Raw genomic sequence first — 14,971 nt, forward strand, 5'->3', positions numbered from 1 at the left:
GCCTCTTTTCGGATAAGGCCCAGTGCTGAGTATATCATTTGTTATTGCACCACCATGGCTCTGTTGCTGGCGCTGGAAGGCCATTCACACCAACATGCAGCAAAGGAAGCAAGATCAGGTACGTCAGATCAACCAATTGTGGACCCTTGGATCTTATGACAGGGGACGCATTTCTCAAACCAACGAAGAGTGGATGACGGGAAAGAAATGTCCTTCAGGGACCGACAGTTCATTCGATTTCTGAGATGGGCGATATTATTCCGACTGGCTGACATCAACCGCTGATAGGTTCATGAGCATGGCGGTTGCTTTACTCTTCGTCAGCTGCTGATAAGGGCAGATTTAGCAAGGCGTTGCTCGCTGCTATCCAATCATTGAGGGTCTGAGTGGAGAATATGGTGTGTGGGTGCTGGTGTCCCAAGACTTTGTTGCGCAGGTGAACGCATTGTTCCATCATTGCTAAGGCGTCACTCGTCTTTCCCAAATAATGCAAGATAATGGCAAGATTGTTCATACTTGCCAGAGTCTCCGGATGCTCAGGCCCTATGATCCGCTTGCGAAGTTCTAGAACCTAGAGTTGAAGCTCTTCTGCTTCTATCAATCGGCCCTGATCCCAGTATGTTACTGCAACATTGGCCATAGTTCTCAGAGTCTCAGGATGATACAATCCTAGTATCTGCTTGCGGAGCTCTAGCACCTGGACTCTAAGCTCTTCTGCTTCTGTTAGCCGGCCCTGATCCCAGTATGTCACTGCAAGATTGGCCATACTTCTCAGAGTCTCTGGATGATTGGATCCTAGTATTTCCCTGCGGGCCTCTAGAACCTGGACTCCAAGCTCTTCTGCTTCCGTCAATCGGCCCTGGTTCCAGTATGTTACTGAAAGATTGGCCATACTAAACAGTGTATCAGGATGTTTAAACCCTAGTATATCTCTACAGCCTTCTAGAGCCTGGATTCCGAGCTCTTCTGCTTCCACCAACCGGCCTTGATTCCAATATGTGACTGCAAGACTGGCCATAGTTCTCAAAGTCTCATGATGCTTGAATCCCAGTATCTCTCCGCGGGCCTCTAGTACCTGGACTCCAAGTTCCTCTGCGTCTCTCAGCCGGCCTTGGTTGCAGTATATTAATGCAAGAGTGTCCATGCTTCTCAGAGTCTCAGGATGTTTCGATCCTAATATTCCTCTGCGGGTCTTCAAACTTTGGACTTCGAGCCCCTCCGCTTCTGTCAATCGGCCCTGATTCCAGTATATTAATGCAAGGCTGGCCACACTTCTCAGGGTCTCAAGATGCTCAGGCCCTAGGACCCACTGGTTGATGTGTAACACCTGGAGGGCCAGCCTTTCTGCTTCTTTATGCCTGCCATCTTGAAAAAGACAGTTTCCAATTCTTGTAATCATTTGAGTGTACTCATGCTGTTTTTCAAGAAAGTCATCTTCATCAATCAGAGCAAGAACATGTGGTAGATATTCCCGCCATAAGGTGCGATTGAAATGATCGTCGGTTGGGAAAACATTTGAGAACTGATCAGCTGTGCTTAATACTTGCATGCGAAACATGTCATTGTTCTTCATCCAATTCCGAGTGGCAAGATGGACAAGTCGATGGAGAGCTAGAAACACACCTTCAGACTGTTCACTAACAAAGGAATAGGCTTTGAGAAGACCAATGGCTTTGATCCCCTCATTCTCAGAAACGGGCTGAGGAAGCAGAGACTTTGGTATTTCGCGTGGACTTATGCAGGCCATGAATGATAAATAGTCAGCAGCTAATTGGTTCAACTGCAGAATCTGTTGGAATGATATCCACCATGTTATCGCTACAGGGTTTTGGATTGTGTCATATCGCCCTTCATCCTCAAAATCTTCACTTAAGAGCTCTATAGTCTCGGACTCGTTTCCCTCCAAGAGTTGAAGATATTTGGGGATGCTAATCTCATTTTCTTGGATATAAGATGCAGCTTGCGTGATTGCTAGTGGGAGATAGGCGAGTTGTTCCAGAAGCCTGATAGCAGCATCCTTTTCGACAAGCAGATCGCTGTCAATTAAGCTCCCGAGCATTGACAAGCTTGTATCCTGATCAGGCTCCAAAATTGGGATGAGGTTAGAGGCTAATTTCAGGGCTAGAGCCCGGTTGCGAGTTGTGAAGAGGATATGGCCTTGCTGGCTTCGAGGAATAAACTTCTTCAATGCTGGACCAGTGTCGCTATCGTTCATCCACATGTCAAGATCATCGGCATTGTCAAAGATTAAAAGCCACTCTCCAGCGCTGTCCTGGCTCAAATAGTTACGGATACCCTCTTTAACTTCCTCTGGCTTCATGCCAGACATCCCGAATTTTTGAGCCACATTCATGTAAGCTTGTTCGACACTCTCATAGCTGGTACATGGAATCCAGAAAATCGAAAGGTTGGGATATGTGTCTCGCATGCGATAAGCCACTTCCAACGCTATTTGAGTCTTTCCAACTCCGCCCAGTCCATGTATGGCCAATTTGCTCGGTCGGTTTCGTTGTGTGAGCCACTGATCAAGCCTAACGATTATGTCCTCTCGGCCCATGAATCTTGCATTTTGGTCGAATGGGACCATCCAATGGCCAGAATGTCGTACTTCATCGGTGTTTCTATCATGCAGTGGGACTTGCAGGAGGACCGTTCTTGCATATGCAGCGGCAACCAGGGCTGCGTATCCTTGCCACTGTTTGTGTTTATGAGAGTCGCAGTAATCACAAATCCCGCGAATGACCAGACATGGAAGCTGGTCCATAATCCCTGCAGCTTCCATTTCAAAACACAAGATGCCAAATGGCTGCGCGATCGAGTCTCTTGTTTTAGCATCCTTCATGACTTGGTTTCCAGAGGCAATCAGTCCATAATGGATATCAGGCTCTTCTGTTGGTCGGGGTGCGCGCTCCACCAGTTGACTCTGATCACAAGCCAAACAGTCAGAGTTGCTGGTTGAATGGCTGTAGGATGGAGCGAACAGCCAGTCGTCACTTGGTCGCGAAAAGTTCTGTTGCATATCGCCATGCCTCTCCAGGATATCAGATATGGCGTCTATCAATTTCATATTCCTTATCATGCCGTTGCTGCGAATTTGAGATATTGCTGTCAACAAGAATTGCGGGGGCTTATTAAGTGAGCCTGTTTGGTGAAACTGTCTATCGTGAAGGGTCTTCCCGTAGTCATACTGGATCACACCCGGATACATCGCAGATGGCAGACTGACCACCACATCACCGAGGCGGATATCGGCGTCCTTGCTGGGAACTCCGCCTCCAATGCCCACCATCAACGCGAACCGGAGACAGGGAAATGTGGGCAGCATATGGGACAACACGGTTGCAGCTGATGTGGTTCCATAAACACCAGCTGGTAGACAAGCAATCGCTATGTTGTGACCAGCAGTACTGCCAAGGGTGTAGGCGTTATAATCAGTTGCTGGCTGAGACAGTGAATCGTGCACCTCATCCAGCATGGCCTTTGCGGCTGCCATTTCCAGCGGCAAAGCGCAGATCCATGCGACCTTGTAGTCTTTGTGCGTGAGTTTCATCTTGAATAGTCGCACTCAAGAGAGCAAATGGTTCAGCTTCGTACATAAACTATGAGGACCTTATCCCACGAGCAACATGGATCGATGAGTCTCCAACATGATGAGGTTGATGATGGAGGGGCACCGCGACGCGTCGCTGCAAGCTGTCGCTAGCTTGGCCAATCATGTCATTGGGATATATCAGCAGCGAGAGACCAGTAATACCATTATCCATAGGATAATTGACGAGACAAGTAAGACCACGGAAGCAGGCTACTCACAATATATCCCGAGCCATGCGATCCCGGATTGTCCTTCTCGTCTTGTTGCTTGTCTCTCTTTCTCTTTTCTTGTTGCGACAACGTGCACGTGATCAGGGCCAGGGTACCACATAGACAGTACTAGATGCTTAGCAACGAACTAGGATCATCGATTGCCGATCTCCCGGAACCCAAAGCCTGTTTAACATTCTGTCGCTTCATATTCACTATCCAGAGGTCTCTTAGACCCTCACCTGTGGGTCCTCGGCGGGATAGTGGGCATCAATTTGGGATCCATGGTTAGGGGTTAAAACCTCTGGCTGAGTGAATCACACGATGAGAACAAGAGAGAGCATATTTAAAATCTGCGTGCTAAAGCTTATGAGGAAACCGAAAGAGAATTTGAATTCGTTTGACAGTCCAGTACGTAGGTCAATCATAGAATTGAGATGGAGGGATGACTTCCGAGCCATTGACTGGACGATTGGTGGAAGAACCAATGCCTCGAACCTTGCCCAAGCCATGTGATATCAGTCGCTCAGAATCATCAGGACCATCGAATCCGATCCACTGCGGAATCCGTCGATTATGAAATCATTCTCAATATTTTAAAGTGAAGACAGACTTTTAGCTTGGAGAAGGCGCGCTGCAATCTGGGTGGGGCGCAAGTAGCCAACGGGAATAGCCGTGCCGCTCCACTGACGAATGACAGACGCGGAACCATTCCAAAACACTGGACCAACAAATCACCCAGACTCCCAGTAGCTTAAACTCAGCATCTATCTGCTCGTTGAGGTAAGAAATAGTCCCCTAGTTTCTCCGTCTGACTGACACTTGAAGTATTGTCCAGACCTTTGCAGCGCGTGGTCGGAGATCGCGGAGTTGCCCCTCCGCATGCCGCGGGGCTGCAATCGGAGAATGTCCGGTGGAGTTGCCTGCTATAGCCGACACGGCCGGCTAACCTGCTACTCGTGCTACTCGTATAATATCGTCATTGTATCAGACCTTGGGATTATACCAAATGAATCGAAGCACATCAAATTGAATATTTCATCAATCATCATTCAAAGATATCCACATGTCACCAAGCAAAATAACTACCATCCAGCAACATGGAGAAATTGACTCCCATCCAAGAGAAACCTACGGAAAAGGAGAAGTAATCCTTAGAATCGGGTAAGCTGACAGCCACAAGTCCCCTCCACCATCCCCATACTAACCCTACAGAAACGGCGGTGCCGGTGAGCTGAACCCAACATCCGCACAAACGACCACCCACTAAACCGAACCAGGCGCCACAGGTTTAATCAGAGCCCTCGCAGAAGACTACTTAACCCTTCATAATCATCCAGGCTCCATCCAATGGATCTGCAACCACTCCCGAAACACCCAACTTGCCTTGTTCCACGGACATATTGACCTAGCCCTCACCTACGAGCGCGATCAAGAGGACATCTCAATATCCGAGGGATGGGCCAAGAACAAGGGGTGTATATTCCACGACCATTTCTGCTTAGCCGGTCCACAAGACGATCCCGCAAATGTTACTCAAGCGCCATCCATCGAAGACGCCTTTTCCCGTATCGCTACCGCCCAAGCGACATTCCACAATCGATCCGATGGTTCAGCAACAATGTGGAAAGAGCGTCAGATCTGGGATCTATGTCGTCGCCAGCCGTGGAATGATCCCGATGCAGGCTGGTACGAAAGCTTTTTATATACCCCGTCGGAAGCGGTAACTGAAGCGAATATCGCGGGGGCATATTTGCTCTGCGATCGGTCGACGTTTCTTACTATGCTATCTCAAGGTCGCGTTGATGATCTGAGGGTCTTTTATGAGCCGGATCATTCATCTGATATCTTGATGAATTCTTGCTATGCTTTGAGTAGTCCTTATGCCAGAATGGGGGTTGCTGAAAGGGTTGCGTCGTTTCTTGCGTATTTGAAGTCTTCAAAAGGCCAAGGGGTTGTGGCGAGGTATGGATGTGATAAAGTGGGAGTGCCGCTGTTTGCATCGCTTGGTGAGGGATATGCTAAGGTTAAGTTGACTGGGGAGTCTTATAAGGGTGATGGGTACACTGAAAGGAGCAGCACGTTGGAGAAGCTCTAGCTAGGTCTATACATCAATTCCCCGTTACCATGAAAGTATTATGATACATAAGTTATAATTAAATATATAAAAACAGTTATTTGTCTATAATACACAAGGACAGAACCAACCCCAACGCATAACAAACCGCAATTCTATGTAACACTCCGACATCCAAGCACCAACCCGAGGAACAACTCAATAGCACCTCCTAAATCCCCAATTAATCCTTCACCTCCGCCCGTCGAGCAGCCTCCTCTCTCTCCTTTTTCCTCCACCCCGCAGCAAACTTCCACTGGATGAGCGGCCCCATCAAAGCCACAAGTTGCACCGCCACACAAATCGTAAACGCAACACCAACCCCAACACCATTGATCATCGGCATGATAAAGCTCGTACCACCCGCTGCAAACAGACATCTTGCTAGATTCAGACTCGCACTGGCTGCGGCACTCTTATCAGGGAAGATATCCACCGAGTAGGTCATGATAAGCGATTGTGTAGAGACGGCCGTCCAGCCGGTGATGAACGTCGATATGATAGGGATGGCAATGGGCACTTTATGCGGGTATTGGATTGTACAGCCAAAGAGGATAATAGAGAGACATTGGGAAATGGCAAATATGGGGACGAGTCGCAGGCGGGCTTTTTCCAACGGAAAGTCATCGTCGCGTGTTGATTGGGTGGTGGTATCATTTCCGTGCTCCCCCTCAAAGGAAGCCTCGTAGTTGGCTTTCACCCGGCGGTAGTCAGCATCTAGGATCTTGCCAGTCACTAGAGTCCCAATCATGGATCCGACACCGTTGGCAATAAAGGTGAGGCCGATTTGGATTTCGCTCAGGCCGTAGCGGCTCTTGAAGAGAGAGGACATGGCCGTGATGCTCATTTGCCAGACGGCGTAGTAGATGGCGAGGAAGAAGATGATCGGGGCGGTGTGGTTGCTGATGAGCATGCGGAGTGGGCCAAAGATGTTGATGGGTTTCTTTGCTGCGAGATGGGACTGGCTGGTTTGGGCATCCTGCCATGGGATTTTGGTTGTTCTTTAATAGAATTCTAATGGAAACTTGGTTAAGGGGTTCGAAGGGGTTCGACTTCCGTTGGCCACGATTGATCGCAGCGTTTCGGGGAGTAGGATGACAAGGAGGCAGAGAAAAACTCCACTGTAAATGGTGAGAAACCAAAAGATTGCTTTCCATCCTAACGATTCTGCTATGCCTCCTCCAATTACTGGGCCAACAGCAACTGGAACGAGCAATCCTGCTTGAAAAATCCCCATGTAGCCTCCGCGTTCCGCACGAGTCGTGATGTCGTCGATTACACCCGATCCAATGGCGATGGTACTGGCACTGCCTGTGCTTTGGAGACATCTCAGGACAATAAGCTGGGCGTAGGACTTGGTCTCTGCGAGGCCAATGCATGCGCCGAGAAAGACGATAAAGGTGCCCACGTAGGCTGTCCGACGACCTCTGACATCGGAGATAGGGCCCCAGATGCTGAGTGCGAGGCCTTGGAAGATGAGGTACGAGGTGACACTGAGATTGACCAGTTCGACGGAGACATGGAGCTCGTTCGCAATGGTCGGCAAAGCGGGGAAGTATATGTTCGATGTGAAGCCGGAGACTGCAATTGTCAGTAAGCTTGATGTTTTATTAATATTATGAGTGACTAACAAGTTGCAGCGGTCGATACAATGACAATGATTAACCACTTTTGTCGGTTGTCAAAGATGCTGTAGGGCGGTTCGGAAGGAGGGGCGGTTGCAGTGTCGGGATCAGACGGCCTTGCACTTCCCTCGGAAGGCATGATGTGGGTATTCTGACTCGTGTAGGCAATTTGCGTAATTGGTAATTTGTTGAGAATAGTAGGAAGTAAGAGTAAGTAATGTCGATTTATATCGAGCGACCCTGGCGGAGTGGGTCCGAGGGGCAAGCTGAACTCCGGCGGTCTTCGGAGTTGAGGACCCACTTTGACTCTCAACTCCGGCGTGGCGGGAGTGGTATAGATACAGCCAGAAGTTTGTTCCAGTTTCTTTGTTACAACGGGACTTTTACTTTCCGACATTTCTCCTCCAGTGTTTTGAAACATATGCCCCCTACATTATTATAATGTCCTCAATCAACACTGCCCTCAGCTTTGATGACAGCTATGCGGTCCTCAATTTAGATATGATGTCCATTCTCATCAACGCCGTTAAAGACACGCGCGAAGGCCAGACTATGATCACCAATTGCGCCAAGTGGAATGATGCAGTGCACGAAAAGTCTCCTCATCCTCTTACTATCTTCTCGACCCTCGCCTTCAGTGCTGGAAAACCTGAAGTCCAGTCCACTTCTCCATTTGGCAGGCTAATCGCACCCTATGGTGAATTTGCAAGTGGCTCGGCGGATGTACGGATTCACGAAAGCTTCAAGGTCGATAAGAAGGATCTTGTTCTTGAGAAGACCAGGTGGTCTGCAACTATGGGCAACTCTCTCGAGCAGATCCTACGGGCGCGGAATATCAAGACCGTCATTATTGTAAGTGTTGTTCGTGTCTCCGATGAAACTGGGCTAATGTGAATACTAGTCTGGTCTGAGTCTTTCTGGTGTTGTGATGGCCACGATATACAGATTGTTTGATTTGGATTTCGATGTCTATGTGATCGGGGATAATGTGTTGGAGTTGCCGGTCGATCAGACAGCTGCATTCTCCAGTGTTATGCTTGGTATGCTTTTGCCAAAGATGGGATTCAAGGTCATCTCCCTGGACGAGGCACTGCAGATGCTGGAACGGTCGTAGGGTTCTTCGATTGATGATGTCTATCGAACTGTTACTTGTGTATGATAAGCGGTACTTTGAGGTGGCAAAATAGAGGGCCATTTCCATACTGGGATGTTAGAGAATCGCCTCAGACCATAAACTTCCTCATACCTCCCTCGTAGCCTTCCTCGTAACTTTGCTTTCTCACAACCTCTCACAGCCTTTCTCGTGTGCTCCCTCAAAACCCCAGCCCCGGTGTATTTCATCCAGTGCGAACACACCCAGAATAGTCCTCCAGAGCCAACTCCCCAGATGTGTCCGGAGACGCTAAAGCACTCACCTCCATCATGGTTGGTTGATTTTCTTAAGCCTACCAGTAAGGCTCCAAGCACAAACAGGATTTTCTTCTGTTCAACATGTCGAAATCAGTAGTGTAAATAGTATGGTCATGTTCTGTAATCTTTTTTTCTGCTTGCAATTTAGTAAACTTCTATGCTTCGTGTATGTTGTGTAGCCTTCCAGTAGATGCAGGTGGATATGGAGCGATTTTTGGCAACTGGCTTACCAGCCACCAGATAAATACCTTCCATTCCCATCCGGTTGCTTCCTTCGCGCATATCTTTCCCACCGTCTCTAGTACTACCAATGGTGATTCTCTCCGTGATCTGGACTTGGATCTGCAATATCGCTTGGCCCTTTGGAACTCGGCCAGAAGACTCCCAGGTAAGGCATGATTAAGTTCTTATCGTATTCAGCTAAAGATTCTTTCAAGTCACACCTCCAACCCCCTCAATTCGGCCAGGAGAATCCCAATACTCAACCGCTTCAAACCGATCGAGAGCAGCATAATCCTCGACCTCGACCCGATGGAGACCGACTGACCGAACCCGCAAATATTGACTATACTAAACCTTCCCAATCTTCTCATGACCCTTACCTTGGTCTCCCAGTAATTGCGACCGGCATGACTGGGGTGATTCTGGACTTAGGAAACGGCCGTGTTGTTAAAAAAAGCCAAGCAATCTCAACTCCGGGACCCTGGAGATGCAGAATACATGAACGAAATCAACCGAAAAACACTAGAAATTGAGATCCAAATCTATCAACGTCTGGGCAGTTATGAAGGGATAATATGCTTTCATATCTCTCCGGATGGGATTGAGCTACCCCGTGCACAAGAAGACCTGGAGAATTATTTAGCATCCCATCCGGAGCCTGAGGAAACGTTCAAAATTACATGGATATTGAGTCTCATCGGGACTTTTTCATATATTCATTCTCATAAGGTGTTTGTGGATGATATTGCTCTTCATAATATCTTGGCTTTTGATGACCAGCTGAAGATCACAGATTTCGACCAGTCTATTCTCCTTCCTCTTGATACTGATATCACTTCTGTTAATGAGAATGATCTAACTGTTCAGATCGAAATCTTGCATCTTGGTTGGATTATGTACTCGATTGCTTCCTGGCAGGCGCATAAGTATTATTTCTTTAGCCCGGAAAACCCTAATTTCCGTTGGCCGACTTCATTTCCAGATGTTGATCATATTCTCTGCGGAAGGATCATCAAAAAGTGTTGGCGTGGTGAATATGCGAGTATGGATCATGTGCAAGATGAGGCCCTGGAATTTCTCACTTGTCACTAGTTATTATGGGCTCTATGATCTTGAACTAGAAGGTTTACCTCCACTCAGTCTATATCTTCCCGGTCGACAAAACTTCGTCGATGCCACTAAATGAGACCAAGAGATATATCTCTTCTGACCGAACAATTGTTATATCTAGCGTCTCTGATTGACCACTCGATCCTTGCCCTTCCATTTAATGTGGATCCCCTGATCTGGTCATGTGGCCCGCCCAATCCACAACTGACCCACTCTTCGAGCCGGAGTTGACGGATGTCAAATCATCTATTCGCCGGCATCTTACTCGACGCGTGTGGGTCTGCTGTCAATATTCGACAGGAACTTCTTCCCTCGCAATGAGAAATGCAACGACAAGATACCTACCTATGTGGTGTATCCTGGATGTTACTGAGTAATGCCTAGGCGAGGTCAAACCTCTAAGGCAGGCGGTACCAGACGGCAGTATCCCTGAGAGTTTGTTGTTCCCGAAACCATCCCACCATCACACCTTCGCTGTCGATTCTGCCAACCAAAATGCCAATGTTCGACGCCTACATTGGCCTTAAGTGTTATGGCGGTCGATACCGCATCTTCTAACAGCTTTGTTCACCCCTCTTTGACGTCTTCCCTGACGGGTAAAGCCTCCCTGTCGAGAGTAGCACGGATCATCGAAAAGCACTCCCACGGATTGGGACAGGATCCTTGGACGGAGTACTCCCTAAGTCTCGGCGAGCATGATGGATTGCAGGAGCAGGTTGATAAGAGGAACAATCTGTTGAGACGCAGAAAGATCCGGTAGGTTTGTCTGCGCTAGTCATCTCTTTATTGCTGACGGACACATAATAGATATGACTATGAGCCGTTCAAATCGCGTTTAACTATCCGTATGCCGTCTCCTCTCCACGACACATTCTGTGCCAAGGTGGTTCGTGACATCATATCGCAGCTTGAATCGGTTGTATTAAACGGGGGACATGGCGCCGACTTTGCTAAAGATGTCGACTACTTTGCATCATCTCAGATAGACCTCCCTTATGACTCAGCCGATGACAACACATTATATGCTCGACGCGAGCCAGATGCATCCTTCGGTCATCCCAAAGCGCGATATCCCGGAGTGGTGATTGAAGTTTGCTATTCGCAAAAAGGTCGACGTATCCCCGCCCTCGCGGATGATTATATCTTGAACTCTGATGGCAGCATCAATGCTGTGGTCTTTCTGGATATAGAGTACCGGGGGAAAGAAGCATCATTCTCCATCTGGCAGCCATGTTTTGAAATTGTGAACGGAGTAAAGGAGCTATCTGCGGCATGTGTTGACAAACAGGTATGCTTCTTTACCCTATTATGTGAACTACTTACTTAGAATACAGATGTTTCGCACAATAGATGGCCTTCCTGCGGAGTCAACACCATTGAGATTAAATCTCAAGGACTTCGCGACCGAGGATGAAACCGAGGGGTATGCAGATCTTGACCAAGAAATTACAATATCTGCAAGGGACCTGTGTGATTATCTAAACGTTGCTGAGTCACGACAGGCAGCCCAGGAGCGACATGAAGGGTCTGTCAAAAAAATGCCCACGGGCACACGAAAACGTCGTCGGGCCGAAACTCCTCCTGACGAGATTAACTCGGAGGATGAGGCTGTTTTTCAGCCATTAGAGGAGTCTGATAGGAAGCGTCATCGTGACTCTGATTATCACCCAGATTCATTGTAATGTGTCTGAAAAGGCCAATGTATATAGTCCAGATTGAACACCTGCTTCGGAAACTGAGACCGTGTGTGCCTCTAGCATGGTGGTATATAAACGAACTTATCTTGGACGGACGGCAACTCGAGGGGTCTTGGGTAAAGAATAGAGAACAGGACATCCAACAGCTCTTCCATCTACTTCTACTTCTCCAGCTTAATTGGATTGAAAAGTTGCTCGCCCAACTATTTCTGACACTATTACTTAACAGGTAATTTGAGCTACCTCAGACACTGAACAATACAGTGGAATAATTATATCACATGACATTCTTGCTCACTCAACATAATACAGAGTGATTTCTGAGCACTGCCCACTATACATAGTAATCCCCTCATAAAAGTTACAGCATGTAGGATAGAAAACCCAACGGCGGCTGGCAAAGGACATGGTGTACATGTTGACATACAATGACTGGCTAGCACCTAGCTATGGTTTTTAGTCGACTTGGTAAGTCCTGAGCTGCTCAGAGTCTATAACTAGTTAATCAAGATATGTAAGCTCCTACCCAAAGCAACAATAAAATACAAGTAACCGATACCACGAGCCAAGCCCCAACTCCATCGTCATCAAAAGATTACTCCAAATAGAGGATCCCATCCCAATACATGTATTAAACTCCGCGACTCGGGAATTGTGTCCTTCTGCTATACTCATCTCCCGGTTAATTCTTCTACAGCCAGGGGCTCCTATCAAACTATGTCCTCGAGACTTATTAATCGTAGAGCAAACTTCCAGATCTGCCGCAATATTCATGGAAAACTATAATACTATGATTTTCCGTGTCTGTTTGAAAATGGGGTTGAATGATGGGTGTAAACGACGATAGAGTATCGAATTTTGGAAGGCATTCATTGTCAATCTATCGATTACTGGGATGGTGGAGGAGACGATCATGCTGTTTAATACGCTGAATTACTGTGCGGAATTTGATAATCTAGCCCGGGGGGGGGGGCGGGTTGATGAGTCTGGATGAGAGTTTGCTTTTTGCGTTTGTTCGTTCTAGGTTGGATATTATGAGTGTGTTGTTGATGGATACTGAGTAGATTCAAAGCCAGGTGAGAGTAATAAGTTCATGTATAGGTTTGGAAGTCGGGTAGGGCGCGTATGTGTCTTAGTTCGAAGATAGAGGACTTGTGATGTTGATATCGTGTCATTCAGCACTCTGCGTTGAATATATACCTCAATCACCATGCGTACATCTCATAATCGCATAAAGCATAGTCCCATATTCATCCAGATTCTCCAGCCAACGGTCCACTCTATCACGCAATCTACCAAGTCCAGTCTCACTTATATCATCCGGCGTAGGCCAAAGCTCATCAATAGTCAAACTACCCTCCATCCATTCCGCCATGTGGATATTATATTCCCTCTCCCAGTCGTATCGTGTTCCCGCCTGCCATAGCAGCCGATTAGCGGGTGCCGGTAAGCCACTCAGTTCAGTGCCTATAAATGTCGGTAGGCCCTCTTGCGTAGAAAGGATGCTATCAAACAGATACATCACGTAGAGTGTCCGTCGTTTAGCCTCAGCGACAATCCACTCCTCCCATCGAGGTCGTGCTCGGCGTTGATCAGCCGCGCAGATAAGTCCTCCGCGAGACGAGGCACAGGCGAGATCCTGGAGATTGGTCATGATAGTACGAAAGTGGTCGTTGCAGGCTTGGTTGAGTCGGAAGAAGAGAACCATGGCGTAGATGAGGTAAGCTTGGAATGCAGCGAAGAGAGCCTCGTCGTTGTATCTCTCTCGCAACTCGTAGAGGTTGTACATCTCTCGATGGAGAATATTGGCCGCGGCATCCGCGCTGCCTGGAAGTGCGTTGGAGCACATTCGGACGAGGCTCAAGCATGTGGTGAGTGGTGAGCCCGCCGGTTGTGTGATCAGTTGCTTTGGATGGATGAATGGGAGAGTATCGCGACCATGCACCCCGACTGCGGCATAGGACTTTAAAATCTGGTAGATAAAAGCGCTGACACTGGTAGGGTACTGTTTGATGGTTTGGCCAGGGACCGGGGTGTAGGCCTGAATCCAGCGGTTTCTGATATCATCGGCATTGATGGGACAGAGGAGGTCCAGGTTGGAGAAGTCAATTCTATCTTGGCATCCAGGTGAGCTTGTATTTGTTGTTATGGCGTCATCTGCTCGGAACGCCCCTGATATCGCCACGTTTGGGACTTCGGTTGAATACGCTCTGGTCGCAGGGGTGGGTAGAAGAAGACCATCAGAACTCGGGACTGATGAGATTAGTCCTGAAATAGAAAGTCGACTTGAAGGTCTGGGCTCGATTCGATCAGTATGGGATCTGCTAGGGGACTTGTCTGGGGCATCCGCGTTCAGATAACTGCATGGCAGACCCCGTTGCGCACATCTCATGCACCGGCCATTCCCCGTTCTGCGATCACATTTGACTTTCGCGTTGGAGCACTGGGTGCAGGCCTTTTGCCGGGAAATGGTATACCGCGGGGATTTCATCGCTGGTACTGCATCGGAATGGTATGTGGGGAGCCAAAGTGTGATGTTAGATACGAGGGACGAATTATGCAGATGACCAATTGGTCAAAATGAATTTATTCATTGCCCGGCTCGTCATTCTAAAAGTGACAAAGGTCTTGCTATCCATGAAGTCGGCACATATGCCGAAAAGTTCCATTGGAAACACAGCCATGATGGTGTTTTGGGTCGGTAGTAGAATCTTTATGGATAGAAGAGAAGGTCAGCGGAGGTATGAGGGGGCTCCTATGTAGGTGGAGGGCCCGATGGGATGAGATGTGTGGCGTAGAGGATCACGGCAGGCAGCGAGGCGAGGAAAATGAAAGGGAAAATGTTGGGTTATATTCTATCTTATATATCTCTGTATAGCATATCAATTCCACGACGATATCCGGATCAAGACAGAAGAGATCCAGTGAGACTAATTTAGTTCTCTGACTAAATTGAAGATCTTTATTGTTCTTTGCCGTCTGTGTCACAA

The 14,971-nt window shown here is 47.9% G+C and overlaps 7 protein-coding genes across 7 annotated transcripts; 4 read left to right on the top strand and 3 right to left on the bottom strand.

Moving 5' to 3' along the window:
* Positions 1–310: 310 nt before the first annotated feature.
* Positions 311–3,550, bottom strand: BO94DRAFT_555415 (uncharacterized protein; the record flags this gene model as incomplete). Its single annotated transcript, XM_025613794.1, has 9 exons — positions 311–571; positions 626–1,237; positions 1,271–1,388; positions 1,410–1,522; positions 1,544–1,567; positions 1,598–1,699; positions 1,823–3,345; positions 3,367–3,387; positions 3,409–3,550. 9 exons carry the CDS (start codon positions 3,548–3,550, stop codon positions 311–313), a joined length of 2,916 nt encoding a protein of 971 aa, XP_025469332.1.
* Positions 3,551–4,818: 1,268 nt separating this feature from the next.
* BO94DRAFT_564922 (uncharacterized protein) lies at positions 4,819–5,899 on the top strand (the record flags this gene model as incomplete). The annotated part of the gene is made up of 3 exons (XM_025614458.1): positions 4,819–4,965; positions 5,017–5,030; positions 5,082–5,899. The coding sequence occupies exons 1-3, from the start codon at positions 4,868–4,870 to the stop codon at positions 5,897–5,899; spliced, it is 930 nt and encodes a 309-aa protein (XP_025469333.1). The 5' UTR covers positions 4,819–4,867.
* A 202-nt stretch (positions 5,900–6,101) lies between these two features.
* Positions 6,102–7,723, bottom strand: BO94DRAFT_564923 (putative MFS multidrug transporter; the record flags this gene model as incomplete). Its single annotated transcript, XM_025614459.1, has 3 exons — positions 7,549–7,723; positions 6,943–7,498; positions 6,102–6,918 (listed from the first exon to the last, which is right to left on the bottom strand). Exons 1-3 carry the CDS (start codon positions 7,679–7,681, stop codon positions 6,102–6,104), a joined length of 1,506 nt encoding a protein of 501 aa, XP_025469334.1. The 5' UTR covers positions 7,682–7,723.
* Positions 7,724–7,944: 221 nt separating this feature from the next.
* BO94DRAFT_513899 (cysteine hydrolase) lies at positions 7,945–8,656 on the top strand (the record flags this gene model as incomplete). Its single annotated transcript, XM_025609861.1, has 2 exons — positions 7,945–8,394; positions 8,444–8,656. Exons 1-2 carry the CDS (start codon positions 7,984–7,986, stop codon positions 8,654–8,656), a joined length of 624 nt encoding a protein of 207 aa, XP_025469335.1. The 5' UTR covers positions 7,945–7,983.
* Positions 8,657–9,262: 606 nt separating this feature from the next.
* On the top strand, positions 9,263–10,266 carry BO94DRAFT_618511 (uncharacterized protein; the record flags this gene model as incomplete). The annotated part of the gene is made up of 3 exons (XM_025616848.1): positions 9,263–9,340; positions 9,420–9,615; positions 9,662–10,266. The coding sequence occupies 3 exons, from the start codon at positions 9,263–9,265 to the stop codon at positions 10,264–10,266; spliced, it is 879 nt and encodes a 292-aa protein (XP_025469336.1).
* A 278-nt stretch (positions 10,267–10,544) lies between these two features.
* Positions 10,545–12,130, top strand: BO94DRAFT_513900 (uncharacterized protein). The gene is made up of 3 exons (XM_025609862.1): positions 10,545–11,040; positions 11,092–11,572; positions 11,619–12,130. The coding sequence occupies exons 1-3, from the start codon at positions 10,817–10,819 to the stop codon at positions 11,964–11,966; spliced, it is 1,053 nt and encodes a 350-aa protein (XP_025469337.1). The 5' UTR covers positions 10,545–10,816; the 3' UTR covers positions 11,967–12,130.
* A 1,052-nt stretch (positions 12,131–13,182) lies between these two features.
* On the bottom strand, positions 13,183–14,472 carry BO94DRAFT_462423 (Zn(II)2Cys6 transcription factor; the record flags this gene model as incomplete). The annotated part of the gene is made up of 2 exons (XM_025607974.1): positions 13,183–14,138; positions 14,268–14,472. The coding sequence occupies 2 exons, from the start codon at positions 14,470–14,472 to the stop codon at positions 13,183–13,185; spliced, it is 1,161 nt and encodes a 386-aa protein (XP_025469338.1).
* Positions 14,473–14,971: the final 499 nt, after the last annotated feature.

Source organism: Aspergillus sclerotioniger, assembly GCF_003184525.1.
Source record: "Aspergillus sclerotioniger CBS 115572 chromosome Unknown BO94scaffold_9, whole genome shotgun sequence".
Lineage (NCBI taxonomy): Eukaryota > Fungi > Ascomycota > Eurotiomycetes > Eurotiales > Aspergillaceae > Aspergillus > Aspergillus sclerotioniger.

Coding starts and splice junctions, on each gene's coding strand:
- BO94DRAFT_513900 (XM_025609862.1), top strand. CDS start 10,817: ATGGCGGTCGATACCGCATCTTCTAACAGCTTTGTTCACCCCTCTTTG. Junction 11,041..11,091: donor TTGAGACGCAGAAAGATCCG/GTAGGTTTGTCT, acceptor GACACATAATAG/ATATGACTATGAGCCGTTCA. Junction 11,573..11,618: donor CGGCATGTGTTGACAAACAG/GTATGCTTCTTT, acceptor CTTAGAATACAG/ATGTTTCGCACAATAGATGG.